Source organism: Mangifera indica, unplaced genomic scaffold (assembly GCF_011075055.1).
Source record: "Mangifera indica cultivar Alphonso unplaced genomic scaffold, CATAS_Mindica_2.1 Un_0003, whole genome shotgun sequence".
Taxonomy (NCBI): Eukaryota; Viridiplantae; Streptophyta; class Magnoliopsida; order Sapindales; family Anacardiaceae; genus Mangifera; species Mangifera indica.
This window is the reverse complement of record NW_025401095.1, coordinates 584617-605976: the sequence shown is the minus strand read 5'-3', so window position 1 is coordinate 605976 and position 21360 is coordinate 584617. Positions and strand designations below refer to the sequence as shown.

At 32.9% G+C, this 21360-nt stretch overlaps 2 protein-coding genes and 1 non-coding gene across 5 annotated transcripts; all 3 read right to left on the bottom strand.

Moving 5' to 3' along the window:
* Nucleotides 1–3073: 3073 nt before the first annotated feature.
* Nucleotides 3074–5364, bottom strand: LOC123205273 (kxDL motif-containing protein 1-like). 3 transcript variants are annotated; one of them, XM_044622192.1, is made up of 4 exons: nucleotides 5204–5364; nucleotides 4940–5092; nucleotides 3521–3648; nucleotides 3074–3358 (listed from the first exon to the last, which is right to left on the bottom strand). In XM_044622192.1, the coding sequence occupies exons 1-3, from the start codon at nucleotides 5317–5319 to the stop codon at nucleotides 3546–3548; spliced, it is 372 nt and encodes a 123-aa protein (XP_044478127.1). In that variant the 5' UTR covers nucleotides 5320–5364; the 3' UTR covers nucleotides 3074–3358; nucleotides 3521–3545. The 3 variants fall into 3 exon arrangements, with proteins under 3 accessions (XP_044478127.1, XP_044478129.1, XP_044478128.1); XM_044622194.1 differs by having other exon boundaries at nucleotides 3074–3344; XM_044622193.1 differs by having other exon boundaries at nucleotides 3074–3648.
* A 1207-nt stretch (nucleotides 5365–6571) lies between these two features.
* Nucleotides 6572–6643, bottom strand: TRNAW-CCA. Its single transcript has one exon. It is a non-coding gene; the product is annotated as a tRNA-Trp (tRNA).
* A 7536-nt stretch (nucleotides 6644–14179) lies between these two features.
* On the bottom strand, nucleotides 14180–21306 carry LOC123205281 (homeobox-leucine zipper protein ATHB-14-like). The gene is made up of 18 exons (XM_044622205.1): nucleotides 20839–21306; nucleotides 19207–19366; nucleotides 18689–18801; nucleotides 18503–18593; nucleotides 18288–18383; nucleotides 18077–18190; nucleotides 17860–17943; nucleotides 17250–17405; nucleotides 17056–17130; nucleotides 16870–16976; nucleotides 16455–16641; nucleotides 16071–16259; nucleotides 15889–15969; nucleotides 15648–15788; nucleotides 15046–15371; nucleotides 14845–14956; nucleotides 14584–14733; nucleotides 14180–14492 (listed from the first exon to the last, which is right to left on the bottom strand). The coding sequence occupies exons 1-18, from the start codon at nucleotides 21054–21056 to the stop codon at nucleotides 14346–14348; spliced, it is 2547 nt and encodes an 848-aa protein (XP_044478140.1). The 5' UTR covers nucleotides 21057–21306; the 3' UTR covers nucleotides 14180–14345.
* Nucleotides 21307–21360: the final 54 nt, after the last annotated feature.

Genomic DNA, 21360 nt, shown 5'->3' with positions numbered 1-21360 from the left:
TTTATAAAATCATAAATCTAAACCCAAAATCCTGAATATCATTTGTTATTTAAAGTTTGCAAAATCATCAATTGAGATTCGAAATCTTAAATATCATTTATAACTCGAAGTTTACAAAAATCATGAATTTGGATTAGAAGTCTTGAATATTATTTGAATGATTATTTATATTATAATAATTATATCTAATTTATAATCTAAAGTTTGTAAAATCATAAAAATATATATTTATATATATACGGGCTTAAAGTATCAAATTTCATCAAAATATTTTTTTGCTTTATATTAACTATATCACATTTGTAACTTGAAATTTGCATAAATTATGAAAAATATAGACTTGAAGTCCAAAATATAATCATAATTAAAATTTTAAATACTTTAATATTTTGAATACTAATTACAAAACTAGACGTTTTGTAAATATAGGATAATATCTGAACCTGAAGTTTCAAAAATTAATCTCAATATCTCCTCTACAAAACCAACTATTTTATAAATATGAGATAATAGATGAACCTAAAGTTTCAAAGATTAATTTATATATATTATCTACAAAACCAGAATTTTTATACATATGATAATATTTAAACCTGAAATTTCTAAAATTGGATGGATAATATTAAATGAGTTTTTTACACAATTTTCCATCTATAATTTATGAGTCTTGAGAAAGTGATTAAATAAAATATCCCAGAATAATAAATCTAAGGTCACTATTTTACCAATGTCACATCTTTGAAGGATTGCAAGTTGAATATATGAATATAATGATAGATCCATTGAATTTGTGGAGAAATTTGAAAAATAAATGTGAATATCAGATTTTATAATGTTCCCAATGGCTCTGTTTATTTAGTACAATTTATGATGTTCAGAATCTTTCTTTGATTGAGATAATGTGGGAGAGAAAACATTTTCCATCTTTCTTTTTTTTTATTATATTATACACTCCTGTAATAGCAATATCGAAAAAAAAATTTTGAATTAATATTATATTTTCTCATTAATGAAAAACCATTAAACTCACCCCACAAGCACTACATCGTTTCTTGAAATGAATGCAACTAATAGAAATAGTTATCATGGGTGTGAGTAAGGTTATGAATAAAATAATTTTCAATTCGAAGATGGTTATAATAAAAAATTTTAGTCATATCACCAGAAGTGGACTAAGACTGTAGCAAAATAAAAAATAATGCAAAGTAAACCACAAAATAATAGGTGTGATTATAAATGTCATTGGTTGTGTACTTGTAATATACACAAACATTGGGTAGATCTACATTAAGCGTACAAAAAAATTAAATTTATTGATGATTTAGATCATGTTGATTTAATTAATCTTGATATTTCAAGCATAAAATATGGGTAACTTGACTAATAACGTGAATGTCTAAAATTTTTATAATTAGAATCTATCATATATCTTTATTTTGGAGTCATGAATAATTCAAAAGACATGTACTCATAAGGACCTAAACATTTGTTGACTTTTATATCCAAATGGTGAATGATAACACAATTAGTTAACCTAAACTTTCTACAATTGTTGACTTTTATATCCAATTAGTGAATGAATATTTTCTACTCTTAATTTAGATTATAGTTGATTTTTCACGCTCCCCTAAATAAATATCTCATCAAGAGAAAATAAAACTAGGATTTGGGAACCCCATAAAACATATCTAACATTTATCTGTCTTCTTTAATTTTCACAAAAATAAATATCTAATTAGAGAGAGCATAAAAAATCCATAACAATTCAAATTGATAATAGAAAATATTTATCACTAGTTGGATATAAAAGTCAACAATTGTGGAATCCGTGAATTGATTAGTTGTCTTAGGTGAATAGGGTGTAGATGGCTTATGCAACTACCAACTGCTAAGTCAAACATTTTCCCTAAATTAAGGGATTCGTTTTCTCATTTCCACTTGTATAAATTCAATCAATAACAATTGAAATGTAGAATAAGTAAAGGTTACCCCACCTTTCTCAAGGGGTCTTCAATGCACTTTTCTCACTCACTTTGTATAAAAATGTCTCATATCTTAATTCATTCAATAAAATTCAATGATAATAGAGATACCTTCTCAAAATAAACATAGTATCAGAATTGTAAAAGTTTAGCAATTGTTGATCGAAAACTCATTTGCGCATGATGGATAGAGTTGCACAAAGTCAAACCTTTGGGTTAAAAACCAAATAAACACATGGGTATCCAATAGGAGTATGACCTAATTAGATGGGTCACCGCATGCATGATAGAGGAATGTTGGAATGTTGAAGAAAATAAAACTTGTTAAGACGTGAGGATTCATAAGATATTACATTTCATTAATTTGTCTCTAAATTGGCATTTAGTCTTTCTTCTTTTCACATTTATACTAGTTTTCTTCATACCAAATCAGAGAGTTTGATGATTTCATTATGCCATTTTGTCTTTCTTTCTTCTTTTCATATTTATACCAATTTTTGTATTTATTTTCATTGATGAATTTTGAGAAAATTTTTCTCTAATACCGTTGAATTTTATTGTATGAACAAATCTATAGAGGAGACTTCTTCGTACAAAGTGATTGACAAATGGTGCCCTATGTGAAGATGATAAGAGAGTTTTTTACTGAAATTTTGTTTTTTGGTCTTTTCACTACGGAAGTTATACAAAAGGAGAAGCGAAGACTACTCTTTCTACTAAATCACAGGACATGTATATATCTTGAATATTCAACTAATTCAAAAAAATAATAACATTCTAATATTTCAGTTAAATTTTCTGCTATTAAAAATTATAAATATTTATCATTTTATTTTTTCACTTTTTATTAATACCAATGAATTGCCGTTGGGGAAAATGTGTTGAGCATTTTCCCATATGAGATTGTTTTTGTTCTTAAATTTCACCATACAAGTGATCCTGTATATATCCTTTAGCTCAAGCAAACTCCTGATTTTATCCAAGGTCTCATATATCCATACATGCAAAACAATAGTTAAAGTTATGAAATCGTTAATATATTGGTTTAACAATTATTTTAGCTAACTGGTGATATAAATAGGCAAGTTCTCTAGAATACTAAAGAGAAACCCATTAAATTGTACCTTTGAGTAACTATGGAGCAATTGTTTTCGGCTCTTGTTGGTAACAACCTCGTTCTAACTCTTAGTGAATCAACAGTCACATTCCACACCTTTATACCCCATGGGTATTTGGTAAACAAATGGGCAGTCGAGTAGCTACAGTATCTTGACCTTTATAACACTGCACAAGTCTAGACCTAGTAACACCGTGTGCAAACAATATAAAAGCGCCAGCTTGACCATATCTCCATCATTATTCCTACGTGAAGTATCCTTAAAAATAGAAATAAGATCATTGTAAGTCACCAAACTCCTATTCTCAAAATGCATATATCATATTCTATGTCATGGAAACGAGGGAATGTATTTGGCAAAGTTGGTGATGCGGTTGAATCTTCCATACTTTCTCTTCCAAGAATGACATAATATTCTTACATGTTTGAGACAAGAAGTAGATTATCTATTGAGGCAATTCAAGGTCTGGTCTTTGGTCGAGTGCTTCTCTTGTTGATTCATCAGGAAAAGCATCTGGATAGGTAGCCAAGATTTTTGCCTTCATGCCCCTGAGTGTTGAAAAGGAAAAAGAAATGAAACATAAATTAGATTTAACACCAATCTGCATCAAAGCCTGACTTATGAGTGATCCTTATCAGAAAATACAATTTATCTAAAGTCAAAATTCTAATAGAAAGATGCAGGAAGAAAGGTAAGCAATTTTAACATCATAATTAACGGTAACATTCTTCATTGAAGCAAATATCAGTATACAAACATTGTAGTCCATTGGGGTCTATAGAAAATGCTGGAATAGATTAATATATTCATGTTGGGCGGAATATTAGCACTAAACTTTTACGAGCACGAAACAAGTTAAAGGAAGTACAAAAACAAATGGCCAGATTAAGACACTCGGTTGAAAGTAAATCAATGAAATTTATCAAAGCCTACGTCAAAATGAAATAAGATACTCAATCACAGAACAATTAATAGAACAGACGTATAATCAGATGTCAATACCAGAAACTTCAAGTTGCATACACATGTTCTTAGTTTTTAATCTAAAAACCTGTCTCAAACCTTGGAATAACCTAGCTAAAGAATTTTTTACAGTTTTCCAAAATTTACAGGCTGGTTGATTTAAAACCAGCTCACAGCTGTTTTTGCGGAATACCTAACTTAGTATTATCAATATAAGTTCTTTTCAATGTACCATTTCCCAAAGACCACTTGCGAAATTTTGTAAGCACATCTTTTAGAAGTCTGTAGCACAAAGCAACAATTTCTCTCGAATAAGAATTATATAGAGTAATTCTTCCTGCCCCAGGTCCATAAAAAAACAGCCACTACAGAGCAACTGCCTAGTTTAGAACAGTTTACTTCTCATTCAACTGGTACCAGCATGCAAAATGCAATAAACAGGTGCATAGAAATACCCTGTAAAGATATATAATCTATAAAGATACTACATGTAGAAATAGTATTAGTTACTAACGAGTAGAAACAAATTTACAAGTTATTATAAGATTGGGTAATTTATTTGTTTACTGTATCTCTAATTTATAATCACTCAATTATATCATAACAGATCAATTTGTTTTTACCTCTGTGTGATTGTATGTATAGCATTTTTGCAGTTTACTAAAATGAAAACAGTAGCATCTCCGGATGTGATTGCATCAAATCCAAACCTTAAACTAATATCTTACTGCACACTTCAAATTACCAAATGCTATGCTATTAGTTGAAAATTAAAACAAAAGGCAAACAACTAATTCCAACTTCCAAGAACCCAGTCAAATTACTAATCTTCAAAACCCAAAAAAAAAAAAAAAAAAACAACGGATTGTATGATACCTTAGCTTCTGAAATATGTAATCAAGATCTCCTTTCATGGACTTTAAGAGACGAGCATTTCTTGAAAAATCACCAGAAACCTCAGCAAAGCAGTGTTCTGAATACTCATTAAAATGAGAAAGAACAGCGTTACTGTCCTGTAACCTTCCCAATCTACAATTTGATACAAAGAGAAATTTAATGAAAAGGCTAAAGAAATAAATTAGGGTCTTGATTAAATTGAACAATTTTTGAAAAGAATCGAAAGGGAGAGAAAAATGTTACATGAGATACTGCAATTGCTTGAGAGAATCCAAATCTTCGGTTTTGATAAGGGTTTTGAATTCGCGAGACACCTCTTCCGAAGCTTCTTCTATGGATTGCTTCTCCAATTCCTCCATTGCCACCCCGACGGAGAGACGATGAAGCGAACAAGCTGGAGTATGGCTAAAATAGTTTCAGTGGGCTTCTTATTGGACCCTTATTGGGCTTCATCGGGGCCGATATTAATTTGTCTGCTTTAACAAGAAGAACTTCTTTTTAAATTAATTTTGAATTAATTTTTTTAAATTCAAAACAATTTAAAATTGAATTTTATTGGAACTAAATCCGAGTCTAATTTTGCATTGTTTAATAATTCATCCATTTGGAATTAATCTTTTTTGAATTTAAAATATTCTTAAATTAGATTTTATTCAAATTAAGTCTGAATCAAATTTTGCATTAGTCGGTGTTAGATTTAAAATAATCTAAAATTGGACTTTATTCAAACAAGATCCCAAAAAATTTTGCATTGTTTAATAACTTGCCGGTTTTAAATTAATTCTTTTAAATTTAAAATAATCTCAAATTAGATTTTATTCAAACTCAGTCGTGATCAAATCTTGCATTAGCCGGTGTTGGCTGGCTCTGCTGTAAAATATCCTAGCTGGTGGTGGCTAGCTTTGCTATAACATATTTTTTATTCCTTTTTTAATGTAAGCAAGATTTAAGCATATAAAATCACTTGTGTCAAAATAATTAAAATTATCGTGATATTATGTGTATTTATCATTAAAAATTATAAATAAATTGACTTTGAGTCAATCCAAATATTTGAATTTAAGTCTTAAGAGCAAATTTAAAATTAAATTATTTTTAAATCGAATTTGAATATCAATTAATTCAACTCATTGATTTCAAATCGATCATTAATTAATTTTTTTAAATCTAAAACAATCTCAAATTGGGTTTTGTTTGAACTAGCCCGAATCAAATCTTGTGTTAGCCAATGGTGGTTGGCTTTACTATAAAATATTTTTTTCTCCATTACCATTTGTGCCAAAATAACTAGATATAAAGTAATGTTGTGTGATCTTATGATGTGTACAGTAACAAATGATTACGAATGTCAATTTGTTATCGTAAGATTAAATAATTTTTAATTAAAAATAAAATAATAATAAATTATATAATAATATATTTATGCACATTGTTAATTAGTGTATACAATATTACTCTTACCGAAAACTTAAGAGCGAAAAATATAAGATATTTACCCTCTAATATCGTAGGTGTTATACGTCGGTAAATCTTTACAAATTTAGCAGTAAAAATGGAGTTCAAAAAGAGATTTTAGACCATCTGTCGGGTCAAAGTTAAAAAGGTAGGATTTGAACCCGACGTGAATCGAACACGCAACCTTCTGATCTGGAGTCAGACGCGCTACCATTGCGCCACGGATCCTCTTGATCATGTGGTGTCAAACTTTAATATAAGTTAGTATAAGTGATTGTGGGAGTTCCCTTTGCGTCATGTGCATTGATTGATATGATACCTAACCTAACCGAAGAAGAAAAAACTATGAAGCATCCCAATCCTATAAAATTCAAACAACCCCGCCACCTTAGTCAAAATAAAAAATCATGAATCATATATGCAGAACAGAACCATCATCATTTTCCTCCTAGAGCTAGACCAACAAGATAAAGGGTATTAAGGGCTTTTAATTCGAGGCGTTTTTTGGATTTAACACTTGACAATAATCCAAAAAACTATACAACTGTAAGGCTTCCAAAATAATATAGGCAGTGTCTTAAAACCTTAAAGATATTTAGGTGATTGCACCAAACCATAGGGGCCTCTGAGAAAATTCTTTAATAATATAATTAAAATTTAAAAGTTTATAATTATGACACGAAAGAGTTACAGTACACGTGTCAGAATTATGCAGAAAGAGTAAAGAGCACGAGTTTCGAAAATACAGTGGCTATCGCCCTCACCGTTTAAACGCCTCGAATTTCAAACGCTGAAAAGGATAAGCCCTAAGCCCATTCTACGCTTATTCATAATATCCCTACCGCCGTTTGTAGCCGTAGCCGTAGCCGTATCCTTTTTAGATGGGTATTATGTATGTATATTACCATCATTAATCATCATGCATGGTGATGCTACTATATTAACTATTTTGCTTGGCCAGAAAGTTCTTGGGGATTTCTGGAATGTTATTTACTTTTTTACCATCCCAAAAATGCCCTTTGAATTTTTGCATAAGCTATCTAGGAGGCTAGGAGCTACCCTATCTCTTTGTCGTTGAAAGAGTTAAAATTTAATTTCATATTATATAAATTAAATAATAACGAAATTTTTTTATTATGACAGCGCTGGATGCAGTGGGAAAAGAGACAGAACTGTAAACCAACGTCACATCGGTAGACAGAGTCAGCATCAGCTGAGGCAGCGGCAGACGCAGACGCAGACGCAGACGCAGACGCAGCCCTAAGCGACTAAAATAATGCAGGGCCGGGGTGTGGAAAGTAAAGATGAGAGTGGGCATCATCGTGGGCCCACCGCTGAATTTTGAATAAAATAAATAAATAATTTTAATCTTCTTGTCAAAAAGAGTGGCGTCCTCTGCTTTAGGAGATTCTAGTGGGGCCCTCTGTCAGATCGGTACCGACACAAATAACGATACCGTCCTCAGTCTCTGTGGTGTGGTCCTCTTTTGTTATCACATCTGTCTACTTCTTTTTATAAATTCATTTTATATCTTAATATTCCCTTGAATAATAAAAAAAATAATTGAGGAACAAAAATTATAATATTGTATTTAATTTAGACAATTTTTTATTAAAATAAAAAATAATTATAACAATAATAAATATTTAAATGATTATTAAATTAAATTATTATTATATTTTATAAAAATAATTCGTCAAGATAATTTGAGCAGAGTAAGATTAAAAATTCCTTTAATAATATTTTTAAAATATACATATAATTATTTTAAAATATACATAATAATATTAAGAATAAAATATAGATTACTAAAATATTTTTTATAGATAATATTTTATCAACTATTTTATATATTAATAATATATTCATATTGTCAAATAATAAGATTAGTTAATTACATTTTTTTTTATTTAACAATGTTTCAAATAATGAAATAAACTAAATTTGATAGTTGGATTTATTATTTTAATTAAAAATAATAGTTTTATTTTAAAATTTTAATAATTGAGAGTAAAATTATAATAAAATTAATATTACTTTATTAATTTTTTAATATTATTTGTCATGTTACCTTTATAATAAAATATTATTTAAATATGTTATTCTTTGATAAATCAAACAACAAAATACTAGTAATAAAAGATAAATTTTTAAAATGAACAAATATATCTCGAACGAAAAAACCTAATTATGAATTGATATCCGTAAGTTTATTTATAATAATATATTTATAGGATTAGAGAAAAACATAATTGACTAATTACATAAGCGGATATGCGTAAATCTTAATATTTTGAATCTAGACATTTAAATAACAGTAGTTAATCATATTATCTTGTAATGATAGAAGAAAGAGATGGAAAATAATCTAGGAGAATAGAATGGTATATTGAAGAGATCGTGAGTAACAATTGAACCATCAATTTCTCTTAACCTATTGTTGTTGTTATTTATGGATATAGCGTCAACTACCTACATTCCGAATTGACATGCGTATAAGTGATATGTCTAGTTGTTGATACTATAATTAATCACTTCTTCGTATTATTCTCGTACATTTGACTAAAGTAAAGTTTCACAACAATTCTTATATTTTAAATTAAGGCCAAATGACTATATCCCACCGAAATAGGGTAGGACTCGAGCTGAGTAGAGTTCAAGTTTGGCTCGGTTTGTATATCGTAGAGCTCAAGTTTAAGCTTGAGCTCGTGGAAGCTAAGCTCAAACTCGATTTGAATTCAGTTTGGCTAGTTTCGAACTCAAGTTTTTAACTATTTTGTTATTAAAACAACATCGTTTTGATACATATTGATCAAAATGACATCGTTTTGTATCAAAAAATTTTAATTGGTAAATTTGGCAAGTAGCTTGAGCTCAAGCGAGTTTGCATAGGGCTGACTCGTTTCAGGCTCTTTCGAATAGAGTCTGAGCTCGAACGGGCTCAGTTTGAATCCAACTTTACACCTAAGTTCGTGCAAACCCAACTTCTCATGCGTTAACTATGAAAAATTTAAATACTCATCATTCTATTAAATTTCACTGTTAATGTTAAGGGTAAAATTGTCATTTAACACATATTTTTAAACTAAAAATTTATCACATTTCCATCCCTCAAGTTTAAAAACTAACAAAACCCCCACCACATAAAGTTTGAAAAACTTACATTCTCCCATAAGGTTTTTTCAGTAGATACCAGTGACTGAAGACAATGGCGATGATGATGTTCCCTCTCCCTCCTGACTTTTCTCTCAATGACACTCCATTTTCGACCATCTTCTCCCTCATCGACTAACATATGACAAGACCGAGATCTGGGTCTCTTTGTTGTGCTACAAAGAGATCTTGGTTTCTTCATCACATCGTCGTGGGATGAAGAAATTTAGATCTCTTCATCGCATGACAAAACGATAAAGAGACCGAAATCTCTTCGTCGCATGATGACATGACAAAGAGACTCAGATTTCAATCTTGTCATGTGCTAATCGATGAGAAAGGATGACCAATGATGATCGAAAATGGACCGCGAGTGAGAGGAAGGGAGATCGTTGTCTTTTTTGGCTACCAGCAATTTGCTAGAAAACCCTAGGAGAGAAATATTGATTTTTCAAACCTTAGTGGAGGAAGACGGGATAAATTGTCAGTTTTTAAATTTGGGGGGGGGGGGGGGGGGGGAGGGGGGATGTGACGAATTTATAGTTTTTTAAATATTTTTATTAACTAACAATTTTACCTTTGATAATATCAGTGAAATAGTAGGTATTGAGATTTTTGGTAATTAATGAGTGGAAAGTTAGGTTTGCACTAAACCTTTAGTGGAAAATAGTCATTTGGCCTTAAATTAAATAGATTTTAATAAATATTTATAATTTATAATGATATATATCAACAATATAAAATTTTTTATTATTTCTAAAACTTGGAAAACATTTGTTATAAATTAAATTAGAGGGACTAAAGTTTTAATTCTGGTCAGTAGAGTAGCTCACTGCGTATATAATGTGGGCATTAATGATAAGAAGCAACCATGAGATCCAATACTATTTAATTTTAATTCAAAATTTGGCAAATATAATATAAATTAATTTTATTATTATTTTATATAATTTTTATTGTTATAAAAATATTTTTAATTTGGAAAAATCTCTTTATTAGAAAATAAATACTTGGGACATGATGGTACGGTTGATGTCGTGGATTGATTGATGACAGGCGATGATGAACCGGTTCTTCTCTCTTTTGTTTTCTATTTTTGGAAGAATTTTTAGTCAGATTTTATTTTTTAATTTGGAATAAACAGTTTTAAATTAAATTATTTGGAAATCATATTTATTTATTGGTTTATTATGTACATTTTTCTACGGAATCATTGAAGGAATATTTATATAATATTTAATTTGGCGACGCAATAAAAATGAAAGGCATTGAGAGCCCCACTCGAAAACAACCTCCAAATGACGCAGGAAATCTGGCAATTAACTTTCACTAATATTGCATAATTTTCTTGTCCAATTTTTCCCACCAACCAAACGGGGCAAGTAGCAAACCACATGAACGGTTTTCAATAATTCAAAGAACACTATTTAAGAGATCCAAATTCACAATTTTCTATCATGTTTTTCATCAAGAAAGTCTCAAATATCATAAAAAACTCTTATTTGATACAAGTGTTAAAAAATATGCACATATTTCATACAGTCTTCAAAAACTTAGGACATTTTATTTTTAAAAATATTGCAACTTTGAAAAAAGGATATCTAAAGCAAATGCAATTATTCCGACTTCAATTTGGCCCACTCCAATTGAAGATGCCCTATGAAAACAATATCCAAATCCCTACACTCAACAAATCATTTAAGCTAAAAACAAGTTCTTTGAAAAAATCAATGCCCAACATTCTCATTCATGACCTAGAGTTTTCCATACCAAAGAAAATAGACACCTGACTCAAAGCTTATCTCTAAACACATCGGAATCTCACAACCAAGGAATACAACCAACTCAAGACTCAGGACAGACAACTTACCATGTTGCACAGACAAATTCTTAGCCTTTCTAATGCACCCAAGATACCACCTTATCTCAAAATTCAGTTATCTATGACTTTTTCTCTCAATATCCCAATTCCCAAGAACCATTCAACATAGAGAAGGCCCTTGAATTGATTGATCAATCAAAAATTGAAGTCATATATTTAGAGTTAGAATCAACGTATGATGGAGATTCCAACGCATCATCTCCAGTATCTCTTTGACAAAATAAGGAAGAATCTTTACTGTTTGCTTTTGCTTGCGCTATGTAAAAACTCATGTGCTCATATTACTACTTTATGTATTATTGGTTTGCTTTTGTTGTATGATCTATGTGCTCTTTGTTTTACTGTCTATACAAGCTATCAACTCAATCCTCTTGTATTAGAAAGTTTGTTAATATATAAGGAGTCTCTCCTTCTAAGAGAAGTAATCCTATCCATCCCTATCCCAATTTCCATCTCTCTATTCCAATGTTTTCTAAGTAAATTCTCTATTGAGTTCAAGGTCGACACCTGTGACTTGGATCTAGAATTTGAGTGCACTACACAGTTGTGGATCCTGTAGTGACATGCAAAAGTTTGGGAATAGAGTCATCATTATTGTTCCAACATTGAGTGTGGTTTGAATAGTGTCAAGATTAGCATGTTCAAAATTTGGAAAATGGGTGCCAAGGAGAGTAATCCTTGATGTAGTAGGCAACCTTTTTCTTCCATGAAAAGTAAGGGCAAATCGGATAGCATCAAAGTGAAGATGAGTGTATCATTTGGCGATCCATTCTTGAGTGAAATGGGTAGGATATGTCAAAGTGACATATTGCTCTAAAGTAGTTGTTGGAAGCTAGTAGCTACTAAATGAGACACTTTGGATGTACTCCTTAGTTTTCAAGGCTAATGGGTGAATGATGGTGTTTATGGTTCTTTTAAAAGGGGTTAAAAGTTTCAAGTAATTATGATATCGGTTTAAGTTGAGATCCCTGATCACTTAAAGCTGACAAAAGCTAGTAGAGCATTATGGGAGGACTTGGAGACTCAATGTTGTGCAGCCGTTGCGACAGGCTTAGGCTTAGAAAAGTTTAGTCAATTAATGCGAAAGCTAGCAATAAGACTAGCTAAGCTTGAAGTAGATAGGATTTACTACGAACAAGAAGAACTCACTAGAAGATCTATTCTTCGAATGCAATTGTTTTTAAAGACTAGGCTAACAAGAGAGATAGTTGAATTCAATATCCCTTATCTCGAGTTAGTCACTTTGAAAACATTAATAGCCTCCCTGAAAGAAAAACATATAAAAAATCTTGTAGGACTATCTGTATTTCCAGATAGAACTATAGAATTACGCGTTCCATGAAAACTCTTTAGAAAATAATACTATGGGCAACTTTTAAGAAGAGGATAGATCGATGTAATAGAAATTGAAGTCTAGACTTATTATCCATATATTTTATCTCGTATAAACTGTCCATTTTATAAGAGAAATGGTAGGTAAGAGAAGATGTAGATGTAATAGGTACTATATGAGTTTTAGTTTGTGGCTGAGGAGTAAAACTAAACATATTTGTTTAATACTAAATTCTGACAAAACAAGCTAATCCAAATACCAAAATTGGGAATGAAGATCTACTCAAAAATAAAAACATGGGTCTAATACCAAAGAGAGGGAACCAAATAGAGGACTTCCAGAGTGAAACTAGGTAAGCAAGGTATGTCTAAGAGCAAAATTAGTGAAACAGATGAAGTCTTTCCAAGGTTTGCCAAGGTGCCTATTCTTAACTGGGGATTCAAGCTATGGAGGTCTTTTGTTGGAAATTGGGTCTTCATTCAACTCAAACTCAATTTGAATAACTACTACAAACTCAAAATTTTATTAGGACTACAAACTAGTCAACCTGCACGACAAGCTATCGGTGGGCCTCACTCGTAGTGAGCCAATCACAAATCAATTATTGTTGAAACGAACTCAAACTTAATCAACCCAATGAGCACACAAATTTAACTCAATTTAACTAAAATATCAATAATCCCCTAAAAATATTAAATCTAAACTTGCGACTTGAAAATCTTATCATCTAACCTTGTATATAAAAGAATAACTAATAATATATAAATTACAGGATTTAAATATAGTGTTATAAAAGTTTAGAGATTTAACTGTAATTTTTTCAATCGAGTTTGAGACAAACTCACCAATTTAGCAAACTCAAACTCTACTTTTATACCAACGAATCAAGCTAGAAATGGCACCTGGGTAGCGAGAAACCGCATACCCTAATCTTTGTCTTCTTATAAGAAAAACCTTTTCAAATCTTCATTCTATTACAAGGATAATAGGAAATCCTCATCTCCTCGCAAAAAAAATTTTCTTTCCATTTTTTCTTTTAATCCCTACAAGAAAAATTCTTCTCTCCTCTCCCTTGTTTCATTTAAAAAATAATAAAATATTTATTATATATTAAAATATATTTATAATAATTCAAAATTTTTAAAAACATTTCAATATTTAAAACTTCTAAGAGAGTGAAAAAGAGTTTTAAAAAAAGAGACGAATTAGAAATATATTTATTCTCATCTCTAATTATGAGAATTTTAGTTATCTTCATTACCATCATTGTTTCTATTGAAAAATCTCCTCCCTAATCAAGAAAGGATATATCGGGGATCAAGTTTAACAAGCCAGATTGTCATCTCTAAATCAAGCACAAACCAAGCAAATAACAATAATGAGATAACACCAATCAAACATGAAACAGGTAGTAGCCATACATTACAAATATTCACATCATGAAATCCTGCAGTGACTGCATATATATGTCATAATATGATAGTAAACTATGCTTCTCCCAGGAACAAATACATAATATATAGATACCTAAATTATGTCTTTCAGACACCTGTTTTTCTTCATCACACGAAAGACCAGTTTATGAACATGAAGGCCAAGCAATGACTAGAGTTGTCATCATCAAGAACTTTCCATGCAACCGCCTGCTCATATGATGCTGGCCTGCCCATGCTCGATGCACATATTCCTCCTGGCAGATATGCGAATCCCTGTAATAACATGCAAAACTCGTTAGCTGGCTCCCAAACAGTATCTAAAATTTTAACCCCATTTAGTATTTACTGAAGAATGTAAAATTACCTGCTGCATGATCTTGGCAAACTCAGAGCAGAGAACTTTTCTCCCAGCCTCGTCAAGAATTTTATCAAGCATTATGTCCTGAAGGGCCACGAGGGTGGTTTCGAGCATGTCAAGCCCAGCCTGGTTTGCGAAGGTAAAAACAGGAGAAGCCTGCAATATATATTTGCTGATTATGTTTAGTTTACTCTGAGATAGCATGACTGGAACTTCAAAGAGTTCCCTTTGCGGTGCTCTGATCAAACAGCTAGTTGAAGAAATTACATTTGTTTTCAAGGAGCAGCACATTATTGCATCAGAGTGGTGCCAAAGTTGCTTCAACAAAGCATCACCAGCTTGGGTGTCGACTCGAAAAAGCTCTCCCCCGGTGTGAATCCTGAAACAAGCAACACTTAACAATTATTTCTGAAATGAAAATTTTCTTTCGGCCCAATAATGACAAGATCAAAGAGATTGGAGTCTAACCTGTAACTGCAACATATCCATCGAGCCAAAGTAAGAGCCTCAGGAGAACCAGGAAGTGGTTTTGCCCCCACCTGTGAGCTAAGCCTGGAGGGTGCAATGGCCATGGCAACCCTCTGGACGGATCCCACAACACTACGGACATATTGGCGGGCCATGGCAGCCACGCTGTCCCGCATGTGATTTTCAAAAGTGAATTGGAATGCAATTGTCAAGACTGACCTAGAGGTGTAATTGCTCAGCTCAGCTTCACCAGCAGGACGGGTACCACCAGATCCTACCTCAAGTGTAGAGGCCAGATCCAAGGTCCGAGTTGCAGCAGGTCCATCCTGTAAATACAAAAAAACAATTTTAAGAAAATGGTTAATATGCAAAAGATATCAAAATAACTTGCATGATGACATATAAACATAAACAAAAGTACTGTTCTGCGAAGAAAGTCACATTTTTCCCGTCTGCTCAAAAGAACTTCCTTCATTTAAACCACAGGATATCGAAATGGCTATTGTGCAATATAATAATAATAACACAAAAGCCAAGAATACGTAGAAGCCTTTCTTTCATGGATATCCAAACTTTACGAGAGTCCGTTTAAGAGATATTACCTTGGCAGTTTTAGACTCTAATGGTATGACACGAAAACCAGACGGTAGCAAAGGAGCATCATCGGCAAAAGATTCATCAATAGGTGCAAAAACAAGCTGAGCACAGCCACTAATGGCATTTTCATCAACCCCACTGCAAAGCTGCACAACAAAATTCCAGATAAATCACTAGTCATAAGAATACCCACAAATAGTACTGACTCCATTGCCAGTACTATTTATGACCCTAAAGTAAACTAACCTGTAACAGGTACATATCCCTTGCCAAAGCTACATCTTCAGGCAAGAATGCATGACCCTCTAGCCGAACAACCTCTAAAAACTGTTAGAACCAAGAAAATGTTACATAAAAAAATAATTCTCAAAAGGACATCATAAGAAAGGAAATAAATTTCAAGCAGATAAAGGGTTTTTAGTTTTCACCTCCTCGTGCTCCACAGTATGGGCCAGAGGTAAAATGACTTGGCTACTAGGAAAGCCACCAGGCCTAGCACAAGGAACTACGTAGGGACTAGCTTTGAGGCATGCAGCAGAGTATGCATCAACACCATAGTCAGCCCACTCTGAGCGGTGCTCCCTCAGAAAACGAACAAGCAAAGCAGGGGGAACATTCTGCATAACCACAGGAAATTACTTAGATTATACACCACAATTGAATTTGGATGAACCAAAAATGCATGTATGAAAATTTAATGTTGGCTAATCTAGTGGCACATCGCAAAAATGAAGACTGCGTAAGAGTGCAATGAAAGCAGATATAACCGCAGATTTTGATCCCACAAAACCCGTTCGGATAGAAGTGAGTACCTGCAGCAGCATTGATGCCTTGGCACAAAGCACACCTCCAAAACTTGGAAAAAAAGATGAATTATATTGAGACCCAGGAAATTTGTTTGGGGATGAGTTAATAGCAATAGTCACATCCTCCACGCCGTCTGTATTCATAAGCGACCATCCATCATCAGAAAATCCATTAATTGCATCATTGAAACCCCTGAGATCCATTACAAAACCTATTAGTCAAGGAAAACAGACTGAAGAAAAGACAGCAATCATAGACCATACTGGTTTATATAATTTAGAACAAATCACAGGCCCACAAAAAACGCAGGCAAAACAAAACTTTTTGGCATTCCAATTGGTCCACAGACTCGGAATTCATCTGACCGAGATGGCCAGGCTGCCCCAGGGTTTTTCCCAATGCCAGTTTGAGAGAGCCTACCTGCAAAGTCTCTGGCTAAAAGTTCTTAGCACAGCAGGCTGGCGACCTCCACCATACTGAATTTCCCCGCTAGTCTCTTGCGCAATTTGTCGAATGTGTCGCAAGGCCTGCATAATAATATTTCAAAGATAAAATGTGGACAAACCAAAAAGGCAATATTGATAATGCTCTTGTAGCAGTTCTTACAGCCATGGTCATTTTCTGAGCAAGGATTTTAGATGACTCATAGAGTGGCCTGAGAACTTCAGGAACGCTCCAAGCCTAACACACAACCATGAATGTAAAATTATCAAGCATTTAGAGAAATCAACTTCGTAAACAGACAAACACACAATTTTAAAAAAATGTTCAACAAAAATTTCATGAGATGTTGTACATACATCTAAATCAACATGATCAACAATGTGAATAATGGAGCCACCACCCTCACAAGGACGGACTACAAAGCCACTCGGAAGCACTTCACCTCTAACAAAACTTGATGCAGGAGGCCCTGCGGGGCCACCCATGGAAGATGTCAATGACCTTTCACATACCTGCAAATAACATTTTAAGAGACAAAACATAAAACCACATAAATTCCAAGCATTTAAACAGAGGTGAACAATCAAGAGTTATTTGCATGCAAAGGTAAGAAATCTAGAAATTTATGACTCCACTCAAAATAAAAGCCATGTGCAAACATAGTAGCAGAATTTTGCAACTACTACAACAACAGAGAAAGTAGCAAACTCAACCAGCAGAGGGGTTGTTAAATGCATGTATAAAAGGCTTCTCTCATAAGATTATAAAACCAATCTTAAGAGTGTAGGCTCTTTCATGTTATTCCAAGCTTCAACAAAAACAAGAGCAGCCACACCTAAATGATAAAACCCAAAATTCAACAAACTACAAGATACATTGTTGAGTTCATTTGACAGGTTTCCTCAATCCTGATGTCCATATTCACAAACAAGTGAAAAAGGAAACAAACAACATCAAAGGGCTTACGACAAGACTGCCATCTTCCAAACTTGTTGTATATCTCAGCGTCCAGAAGTCCCGTGCTGCTGCCAATGTTGTTGGTGCATAAGTCTGTAATGAGAACAAAAATAAATAAACAGGCACTACAAATATAATTTAGAAAATCAAGTAATAAAAAAAGAACTGGTAGAAGTCTGCCAGAGTTTGAGCTGCAATGAAGGTTCTATTAGTGATTACAACAAACCTGCATGTATATGAGCTCTATTGTTCCTCCATTTCCAGTAGGTATTACACTCAACACTTCAAGGCATCGGCAATCACGAAACCAAGATGGACGATCTTTCAGTATTTCAGTGATCTGGAAAAAAATCCATATACAACAATGAACAAGAAAAAGACCACCATAAATTTTTGCCTTCAAGAAGATAAAAAATAAAATGTAGGAAGACAGGCACCTTTGTGGGATCTAAACTCACGAGACCACAAGCTCGTGCTGCTACTCCGCTACAATTGCGAGAAACAGCAACGATTCCAATAGAATCCGGACCAGGCTACAAAAGCATCAACAGAAAAGTTAGTTCATGCTAAAGACACAAATAAGCACAACAATTAATATATGTCAAAAATACTAAAGGTAAAGAAACCAACACCGAAATTTTTATAGATCTACCTTCATCCCAATCATCTGGACCCAGTCGACAGCAGTTCCAGTAGCCTTAGGAAGGAACTCTGCCAGAGTCTCCTGTGCTATTGCAAGAAGACTGACACAAGCGGAAAGATATTGACAAGTTTATTAGCCAAAGCAGAAATTTAAATATCTTGATTGAATTGGTCTAAAGAGGCATTGATTACTAACCCAGCTGGGTTATTAGCATCCCTCTCAGAATGCTGAGGTGTTGGGTTTTGCTGTTGTTGGTGCTGACCACTCATGACCACAGACTCACAGCTATTGTCTGTGGTCGCAGATGCCTGTTTTGAATCCACAAAAATTAAATAAACTTTAAGTATCTTCACTAAGTTATAAATTCTTGCTTTTAACAGTAACAACTCAGATATAATATGCAATACTGTGTGACCAGTATTTAAAAATACCAGAATAGGAAACACTTGTGATTGAAAACATCAGAAGGAAACCAAATATAAGGTAGGTTTTATGTGATCGTAAAGTGCTTCAATATCCATGACGGATAATGCAGAAAGTATATTCAAGTCAAATGCAACTAATATATTAAAAGAACGTGTTAGAGGAATTATGAATTACTTCAAGATGTAAATTAGCAAAAGGCTATGACATGGTAATTCCTGCAAACGAAAAAAATGAGACAGGTATAGCGGTATAGCACCAGGGTAAACTGCAATAGTGGGGAAGCTTACACTATGCAGTTGTTGTCGCATGTAGCCATTCTCGTAAACCAAATGTGACACCTGCTTCTGCAGACGGTCATTCTCCTCCATCAAAAGCTTGTTCATGGCACTCAGCTTTCTGTTTACCGACTGAAGACGGGAAGCTTCCTTTCTCTGCTTTTCTCTACATCTTTTTTGATAAAAACAAATAGGAAAATGATTTTAAAGGGCCGTTCAAACTGAGAACATATCTTCTTGACAAAACAATACACAAAACTTATAAAAAGTTTTGATGAAGCTCTGCATTTTTATTTATTTATTTATTTACTTAGACAAATAGTAGATACAATTTAAACATAATAAAGGGCCCCCATCCATTTTTTATCTACGAAACCTTCCAGCCCAGCAAAACCATTCAAGCACACAGCTTCTTAAAAATTTTCCAAGATTTTTACAGTATCAAAATATAGTAAGAAGAATGTAACGGATTTAAACACATTATAAATATTGGTTGACAGAAGGTAGAAGAAAATTATCTCCCCGAAAATGAAGTCAACTCTTAACGATTTACGAAGGTAGCTGAAGAATGATGACTGAACCAGTTTACCAGAAAGATGAAATTTATTGTCAAAGATTCTTTTCATAATTCCTTTCTGCAGGCTCAGAAATGTGAAAAAGAAAGGACTGAGGACAACACGAAACTGTCATAGTCCTTCAATTAATTTCACAACCACCCCCATTACAAAGTGTTAATTTTTGATATATTTATAAACCCATTAAAAAAAGCTACAAAATGGAAGTTTCAGTTTTCACCTTCTGCAAAATGGTTTTAAAAAAAAACAGTAAGGTAAAGTAAACATTGAAGTGAAAAGCCAATTAACTAGCTGTCATCTTCATTTACTTTCAAGAATACTCAAAATGGAAAAAGGCCTGAGCAATTAAGACTCTGTTCAAAGGAAGAAAAGAAATCTAATTTATGCAATAGATATTCCCACAAGTTCTATAAAATAAAAAATATAAATGGGGAAAACAGGAAACAAAACAGTATACAAACGATAAAACAATAAAAAAAAAAAATCAGAGAATAATAAAAAACCAAAACTTTCATAGGACATTACATAAACCAGTTTCCTTTTCAAAGAAAACCTCAAAGCACAAAAACGCAGCAAAGAAGATGATATAACCCCACACCATTTTAGATAGAAGCATTTCAAGCTTCAAAGACTCGAAACAAAGAGAAGAAAAAAATCCAAAATAAAGTAACTTCCTCTCCTCTAAATGAGACATTAAGCAGACCCATAATAGATCACAAGCACGTTAAGAAAATCCAGTACCACTTTCATTTTCCAAGAGTTCACGTTCAGAAAGTTTACAAGAAAAAGGAATAATTCTTAAAAAATATTATTTATCAAAAAGTGACACGGCCAACCCAAATTTCAAAAGCCAAAAACTCTTAAAATGAAAGAAAAAAAAAAGAAGAAAAGAAACTTTTGAAAAGAAGAATCCATTTTGACCCTCATTTTTTCTAACACAAGAACAAAAACAAGATAAAACGTTTACATTTCATCAAAAGAAAACACTCATAAACCCACATTCAGTCACAAAATGAGGCTCAAATTTTGTCTTTTACAAAAGAAATAAGTTTTTATAAGTGTTAGTCACCTGCGGTTTTGAAACCAGACTTTGATCTGCTTAGGCTCAATATTAGAAAGAATAGGACACTCCCGAATCAGCTGTTGCCTTCTCAAAGAACTAGGTTTGGGGCATTCAGAGTACACCCTCTCTAAAGCGTCAACTTGCTCAGGGGTATATCTCACATATTTACTCGAATCCATTTGCTGCTCCTTGTTGTTGCTGTGGTGATGCATAGAATGTGCCATACGCAAAACTTCGAAAAAGAAACAAATTTTCACTCAAAGAACCAAAAACAAAGACAAACCCAGTGGAGTTTTCTGCCTAAAACCGAAACAGACAGTGGTTTAATAAACGCTCTTGATCTTCTTCAGTTTTTTGAGTAAGAATTCGTGGTATTGTTCAAAGGCAGGCTCTCTCCACCAAGAGAGCCCACTCTCTCCTTCATCAGTTTCTAGCTCTCTGTAAACAAATACTAAACCCTGAGTGGTGAAATGGAGCCGAAAGTTGAAGAAACAAGGAGCTTAAAGAAGGGACCACTTGTCTTTATCT